Source organism: Saccopteryx bilineata, chromosome 4, assembly GCF_036850765.1.
Source record: "Saccopteryx bilineata isolate mSacBil1 chromosome 4, mSacBil1_pri_phased_curated, whole genome shotgun sequence".
NCBI lineage: Eukaryota > Metazoa > Chordata > Mammalia > Chiroptera > Emballonuridae > Saccopteryx > Saccopteryx bilineata.
Window position 1 is genome coordinate 286002813 of NC_089493.1, and position 8131 is coordinate 286010943.

General features: G+C 47.1%; 1 protein-coding gene across 2 annotated transcripts in view; it reads left to right on the forward strand.

Annotated features, from left to right (window-relative positions):
• The window catches only part of SRL (sarcalumenin), a 46355-nt gene extending 41749 nt beyond the window's left edge, over positions 1-4606 (forward strand). For both annotated transcript variants that reach the window (XM_066275069.1, XM_066275070.1), the window contains one exon: positions 1361-4606. In XM_066275069.1, the coding sequence (XP_066131166.1) occupies positions 1361-2172 (812 nt within the window). In that variant the 3' untranslated portion in view covers positions 2173-4606. The remainder of the gene's footprint in view (positions 1-1360) is intronic.
• The last annotated feature ends 3525 nt before the right edge of the window (positions 4607-8131 follow it).

Below are 8131 nucleotides of genomic sequence, written 5' to 3' on the forward strand. Positions count from 1 at the left end.
TCTGGCTAACCTGGGCAGGGTTGAACCTGACCTTGAATTCCTTCTGCTTTATCAGGACTGCTTCAACATACACCTGTGTCAAAAGCCCTACTTGCCTTCAGGGGGCAGGGGAGTGCCACGTGGGCCCGGCAGGCACTAGGATATAACACAGGCCACTGAGTGTCACCATGACTCAGAGTTATCTGCAAAGATGAGTCACAACAGGGCATTTGTAGGATATATGACCAGATGGTAGATCTCAGTTTATGGCTATCATTCCCATTTTGGTTATAACCAGATCCTGTTTTATGACTAGTGATATCACTAATCATTATAGTGGTAAATTAACCTTTATTGTATTCCTAGTATTTATCAGATAATTTTATGCATTATTGGTTGATTGTTGTAAAAAATTCCCAAGACAGGTATTTTCCTAGTCTTCTCATTATTTTCCTTTTCAATAACTGCATTTTATCTTATATTATTGACTTACTATAATTTTTTTATATACAGAAAGTAGAAAATTGCCTATGCCTTTGTTTAATTGAATGTACTAGGTTGACACTGCTTAACAAAATTATACCGGTTTCAGGCGCTCACCTAGTCTCCTCATTTTGGAAATAAGTTGAAGGAATGAAAATATATTGAGCACCTACTGTGTGACTGGCAGTTTTAGATAGGTGCTTTGCTATATTTGTAGCAACACAGTAATCTTTATATCAACCTAGGCTTCCTAGTTTCTTGTCACTTTGTAGCTGAAATGCTAAAGCTTAGAAGCATTTAATATTCAACTGGCCAATTTCAAAACCTCAATTCTAGCTCTGATCTTATGTCAAGTTCACATTTCTTCCTCTAAATGATGGCTCCTCTCTTTTTTTGTTTTATTTTTAATTTTTATTAAAATGAAAAAATTTAAATGACACATGACTTACTATATAATATATAATACTATATATAATTAATATATACTATTATGTTGCTTTCAGGTGTACAGTATAGTGATTAGACATTTAAATAACTTACAAAGTGATCACCCAATAAGTCTAGTACCGATGGATCCTCTCTTTCTCATCCTTCTAAGTCCCTGATTTCTTTCCTTCAACATCTTCACCACTGCCCCAGATCTTTTTTGAATGTAGGAAAATCTCCGTTTCCCTGGACCCTTGGATTCCATTTAGATTAAAGCAAGGGTCAGGCTGTTCTTGGTTGAAGGTTGACAATGGGCAGGAGATATGCAATTGGTTCTTTAAGTCTTTAGAAGGCCAGAAAATGCTTAAGGCCGTTATGCCCTTCAGCCTATGGAATGATTTGGTTCTGCAAGAGGCGCGAGGGACTTGGGCTAACGCTTGCTCAGCCTGACTTCTCGCTCTCTCTCCCCAAGGCTACCCCTTCAACGATGTGTGCCAATGGTTCATTGACAGAGCTGACCTCATCTTTGTCGTCTTTGACCCAACCAAGCTGGACGTGGGTCTGGAGCTAGAGATGTTGTTCCGCCAGCTGAAGGGGCGTGAGTCCCAGATAAGGATCATCCTGAACAAGGCTGACAACCTGGCCACGCAGATGCTCATGCGGGTCTATGGGGCTCTCTTCTGGAGCTTGGCCCCGCTCATTAACGTCACTGAGCCGCCAAGGGTCTATGTCAGCTCCTTCTGGCCACAAGACTACAAGCCCGATACCCACCGGGAACTGTTTCTCAAGGAAGAGATCTCCCTCCTGGAAGACCTGAACCAGGTGATTGAGAACAGGTTGGAGAACAAGATTGCCTTCATCCGCCAGCATGCCATCCGGGTCCGCATCCACGCCCTCTTGGTCGACCGCTATCTGCAGACATACAAGGACAAAATGACCTTCTTCAGTGACGGAGAGCTGGTCTTTAAGGACATTGTGGAAGATCCTGATAAATTCTATATCTTCAAGACCATCCTGGCAAAGACCAACGTCAGCAAATTTGACCTTCCCAACCGCGAGGCCTATAAGGACTTCTTTGGGATCAACCCCATTTCCAGTTTCAAGCTCCTGTCCCAGCAGTGCTCCTACATGGGGGGCTGCTTTCTGGAGAAGATTGAGCGGGCCATCACCCATGAGCTCCCCGGCCTCCTGGGAAGCCTGGGGCTGGGGAAGAATCCAGGTGCTCTCAACTGTGACAAAACAGGGTGTGGTGAAACCCCAAAGAATCGCTATAAGAAACACTAGGTTGTTGTGTGGCCATTCTCGGGTTCCTGTTGGTGAATGAGCTTGTGTCCTGTCTGAGAAGTCCTGGTTTTAGCCCTTTGAGCCACACTGGCAAGAATCATTACACATTGGAGATTTGGGAGTTCACTGAGGCCAGTAGTGGGGGAAGGTATGGGTTGAGGGAGGAGAGTGGAAACTGTGAATTATAGTGTGCTTGTCTCATTGCTTCAATTAGGGGGCCTGATTGAGGCAAGTCAGGCCACACCTGCTCTTCCGGGGTCCTATCTTGGAGGGACAGAGAGCAGCTAAATTCTAGTGTATACTGAATTAATGAGCATTAAATAAGCTAAAAGCAGCTGAAGTACCCCCCCATAAGCTGGGGAAAGAGAAAACTCGAGTTCTGTGGGGCTGCCCAGGTCCACTGTGGCTGCCTTTCACACACAGTCTTGTTTGTCCCCTGGCCCTCAGCTGTTGCCTAAACTTGGATTGACTTCAACAGGGGACAATCTCTTGGGCCTGAGTTAACCTGGGTTTTTAGCCTAACCCAGGCTCTCTTCCCTGTTTCCTTAAGGGGTGGAGGGGACTGGTTTAGGATACCAGAACACTAAGAGAGAACAAGAGTTCCCAGGCTAAGAGAAGGATCTGCCTCCCCCATGCCATTTCTCCGATGTGGTCTTCTAAGCCAGCTGGGAAACTGGGTCCCTTTATTGGCCCCAAGAGAAGGGTCCGTGTTCTGTGTATTCAGGTAATTCACTGGCAGTGACTTCAGTGAAAGTACCCGAAGGGCTCAGAGGGTTAATTGGTTTGCAGTGTGTCTTTGTCTATTGCATGTCTTGGAAAACTCGGACCCCAAAGGCATTGGGTTTCAAAGGGGACAATGGAGACCTTGCTCCTTTTTGTTGGGGACTTCTCTGGGCAGCCCACCTCTTCCTGATTTAAGAGGAGGCTGTTTCCACAACTTCTCTGTGGAGACACTTAGCAGAAGAGTCGTTCCTTCCTGGTTTTCATCACCATGGCTTTTCCTTTCCCTTCTTCTCCATTCCCTGATGTGCCGACACTCAAAACTCACAGGAGTCAGACCAGCACCAGCCACTCCGTGTCAGTGGCAGCCAAGGCTTCACCTTCAGCTTCCCACCTGAATTTGATGCTGATACCCACTGGACGCACCGCAGGAAAGCCTGGGCCTTCAAATACCAATAAGTGTGGATATGTGTGTATTATGTTGTTCAAGAGAGATTAGGGAGATAGCAGATCCCAGAAGGCATAGTGAAAGAACTTGTGAGAGTCCTGCCTGGACGGTATGCCACCCTTCAGGGCAGCGAAGGACAGAGGATGGGGGGAAGAAGCCATTTGACAAAAAGTGGGTCAGCGAACAGTCTGTGTAAATCCTGGAGACCTAGCCGGGGCTGTGCTGAGGGGCTCCTGCCCAGTGAGCCAGCCTCTCTTGGGAGCTTTACCAGGAGGCGTGGGTCAGGACCTGCCAGCACCAGGAAGGCATCCTGGTGCAGAGGGAAGGGGAAGGCAGAGGGAGAGGCACTCAGGATTAGGTAGTGGCAGTAAACTGGCGACCAGATTAGATCTATGCAGAGAACTGCAACTTTTGAATTTCTGTTTCTTGGAATTATTAGCACTCTGGTACATGCTGCAACAACAGAGGCTGCTACTTTTGGCTTTGTGGGGGACCTGGAACCGCCCACAAGAAAGCCAGAGGCCCCAGAGCCTCCAGGACATTGTTCCTAAGGACAGAAGCGACTAGAGAAGAAACAGGGTCTGCTAGCAGTGTCCCTGGAGCCCGGTAACAGGTCCTGACAAGCTGCTTTTCTTCTCATCGAGAACCAGTCCTTGCTTCAGCTCTCTGTTATTTATCCTCTTGAGAGTCTGCCCTCCCATCTTGCTCCTTAATGCCCGATAATGCACTTGAGCTCCTCTGGGCATATCTGGTGTTTCCCAATGCAGTAGGGGAAATAAAATGTGCAGAACTGGATGGGCACTGTCGTAGCTACTGATGTCATCATTGCTTTGGGGGAAGACAGTGAAATGGGGCTAATACATTTATACACTCTTGATATTTTCTGGAGGATGACATTATCAGTATGAACCCCCTCCTTTTCTTCTCTCTATCCATTTTCCTTTTCTTACCTGTTTCTCTGCTCACTTCTTGACTTACTTTTTCCCTAACTGCCCGCAGGTTCGTCTGTCAGTCAGCTTAGACTTTAAGAGCTGTTTTGTGCCCATTCTGTGGAGTTGGAGTTTAAGCCGGATTTTGACCTTTTTAGGGGTGGGTGGGCTGAGAGCTGGGGGAAATTTAGGATCCAGAGAGCCCGCAAGAGGAGCATCTGTAAGTATTTGTGCCTGAACAGTTGCTGTTTCTCTCCAAAGTGGAACCTTTCCAGTGTTCTTTCCATTCTGATTTCATCAGGGAGAAAGTCTCAATAAAGTTCCAATCTCTCTTTAACACCTTGTACTTTGTTGCATCCAACCAGTTCAAACTCTTTATCTTCCTTTCCGTCTAGTAGTGAGTACTGATTTTTATTAAGACTGTTTTAAAGAGGAGTTTTATGTTCACAGCAAAATTGAGAGGTAGATTTCCTGTCTCCCTCTCCCTCCATAGGCATAGCCTCCTCCACTGCCAACACCCCTACGGTACGTGTTACAATCGATGGACCTACATTGACCCGTCACAGTCGCTCCCAGTCCGGAGTTTTCCTTAGGGTTCATTCTCGGTGTTGCTCATTATATGGATTTGGACGAATGGATAATGACATGTATCCACCATGATAGGGTCATACGGACTGTTTTGGACCCTAAATTCAGGACTGTTTTTACTGTCCTGAAAACCCGTTGTGCTGCCCCTAGTCATTCCCATCCCCGTATATTAATTGTTAAGTTTCCGGGGGATAGATTGACAATCTGTAATTGCCTCCACTCGCCCCTCCCTTCTTTTCAAGCTTCCTCCTTCTAGACTCCCAGCGTCAAAGATGACCTGCTGGCTCTGAAACTCAGGCCTGCCGTTGTATAGTGTTAAACTTGAAGAAACACTCTCTTGAATCTGTCATCCTCCCGGACTGCTCTGTGGCAGTAGCCCGTTAACAGCAGTTTTGAAATCTGTCACAGAGGCAGCCAGGCTGTCAGACCATTTGGTTCACACCCTCAGACACACAGCTGCCCACTTGGTGCCTGAAGGCTCTGGCGGAGGGAGCCCAAGGGTCCTCCCTGAATGTGAGGATGGTGCTTCCCCCTGGCTTCTGCAGGAAGTGGTGCCCCATAGCATAACCTGGGCCTCTAGCCTGTTCTTGTCTTTAAAGAAACTCAAACCCCGGGCCGGTGGCCTTCCGAGCAGAGATCCTTTGTTTTGAAGTCTTACCCCTTGGGCCTCCTGAGGATACGACCTCCCCACCTTCACCCCCCACCCTTCCCCCACACACTTGAGAGCATGCTTCTGAAAAGGAAAAGAGCTGGGCCGTGGGAGTCCGTGGGAGGTAAGCCCCTATGTTAGAGAAGACGCTGGACTCCGCAGCGTGGCCACCACTTTGGGTTTTCCTGTCAGAAGAGGCTGATCCGAGGACCTGATGAGTAGAGCAGTGTAGTTCATTTCCTCCCTCTCCCTTGCTTTCCTCTTGATCAGGGGTGCGTAGTCCACAGTCTGAGCAACTGAGCACGCTGACCTAAGACCACTGCTGCCCACCCACCTCTGCCCCAGGTCTCCTCTCCCACGCATGACTGTAACCAGCATTTCCCCACAACGGGGAGGAATATGGAGCTTTTCCCTGGTGAAGGGAAGGTACGTGAGATCTGGTTTAAAGATAAATATAACATGCCAGAACCTCTGGTGTAATCAGAACTGGGCTATTTCTCAAGCCTCATACCCTGCCACCTATATGTTAAGCTTGCCATTAAGATGATAGGAAAACATACACAAAGTGGAGGAAGCAAAATCAACCATTCTGAGCAGAAGCTGATTCCCTGGCCGGTTAGCTCAGTTGGTTAGAGTGTCATTCCGATACGCTAAGATTACTGGTCACGTAAGTGGGTGGAACAACAAATCAATGTTTCTCTCCCCTCACTTTTCTCTCTCAATAAAAACAAGAACAAAAAACCTAGGCCCATGATGTGAGGGGCGGAATGCGGAGTGTCTTTACACATGGGTATGTGTATGCGCCTTCTGGATATATGGGGGTTGCATGTGGTTAGATGTGAAAGGGTGTGCAAACACCTTCAGGTAGTGTCTGTGTTTGGGGAAACAGATATGTGAGTTTTTGTGGCCAAATGATGCCCAGATACCTAGCACAATGCCTGGCACGCATCACCTTTGTGGAAACAGAATGAAAGTGGGTTTGAGGGGAGTCAAGATAGGGTCTGTGCATTCAATGCTGTATGGAGAGGGTCCAGCGGAACAGGTATGTCTGGGGTGGTGGGTGGGCATAGCTGTGGAGCAGTAATTGTATGAGTGATGTGGGAACAGATTAGGGGAGCATGTGTGTAGGCAGATGCGTGAATAGAGTGAACTTGAAGTCCAACCTGGGGTGGAGACCTAGGAAGATTTCAGCCATAGGAGGACATTCCGCCAGACCCTGGGCTTTGCAGAAGCTGGATCCTACCCCAGGCGACTGAGGTGAAAGTCAGAGCCTTCAGAAACTCACAAGACCTGGCAATATTTCATGCCAATTCTACTTTCTATGACATTAGGTTAAGGTTTTTCCCAATCCAGGGAAACCTTAATTCTTCTTTAGAAGAACACAAAGGCAATAAAAATGGAAGTATAAGAAAAAAGTAAATGAGAGTAGACACAAGTTGCCTGTAGCAAAGGTGTGTTCAATAGATTCTGAGGAATTCTCTCTGCCCACCTCTCATCTGAAGGATAAGATAACATGCATACATGAGCATTTTGTGTCCCTCCCTGCACTGTGGAACACATCTCCCTTTCTGCATGTGTCAGTGGGGAAGAGAACCAGTTTCTCCAGCACTCCTTTGTGCCAGGAACTGGGCTGTAGACCTATAGACATAACCACACTTTTACCTTAAGATAATGGGATAATTCCAATAGCTAGCTGTGCCCCAGGCCACATGCTGAGGGCTTTATGTGCATTGTTTCATTTAATCTTCTTAAGAATCCCACTGAGAGGGAGCCACCCAGCACTGACAAGAGCCCAGACTCTGGAGTCACATTGCTTGAAATTCATCCTGGGCTCCATCACTTACTAGCTGGGCAGCCTTAGACAGATGGCTTAACTTCTCTGTGCTTCAGTTTCCTCACTCATAAAGTGGAGATATTAATAGTCCTCTCATGAGATTGTTGTCAGGATTAAATGACTTAATATATGCAACATACTTGAAATAGTACACAGCCCACAGAAAGCATTCAATAAATATTATGATTCATATTTTACTGATGAGGAGAGACTGATGGTCAGGGTGGTTGAGATGATGGCATGTGTAAGTGGGAGGATCAAAATTCTAGCTGCTGCTGACTCACCTTACAGGTCATACTAGGTTACTCATTTGCCTAGGGTCACATGAGGTGACACTGGTCTCCCTGATCCCACAGCATTTCCCTCCTTTTCACAAACTGGCAAAAATTCAGAACTGCCTGATTTTAAAAATACTGTAGTTGCTTAGTCCTGACTGGTGGTGGTACAGTGGATAGAGCATCAACCTGGGATGCTGAGGACCCAGGTTCAAGATCCTGAGGTCGCTGGCTTGAGCACAGACAGGCTCATCAGACTTGAGCACAGGCTCACCAGCCTGATTGTGGGGTTGCTGGTTTGAGCGTGGGATTATCGACATGATCCCATAGTTGCTGGCTTGAGCCCAAAGGTCACTGGCCTAAAGCTCAAGGTTGCTGCGTGAGCAAGGGGTCACTGGTTCAGTGGGAGAGCCCCCTCCCCAGTTAATGCACGTCTGAGAAACAATCAATGAACAACTAAATTGCTGCAACTATGAGTTGATGCTTCTCATCTCTTTCCCTTTCTGTCTCAAGAAA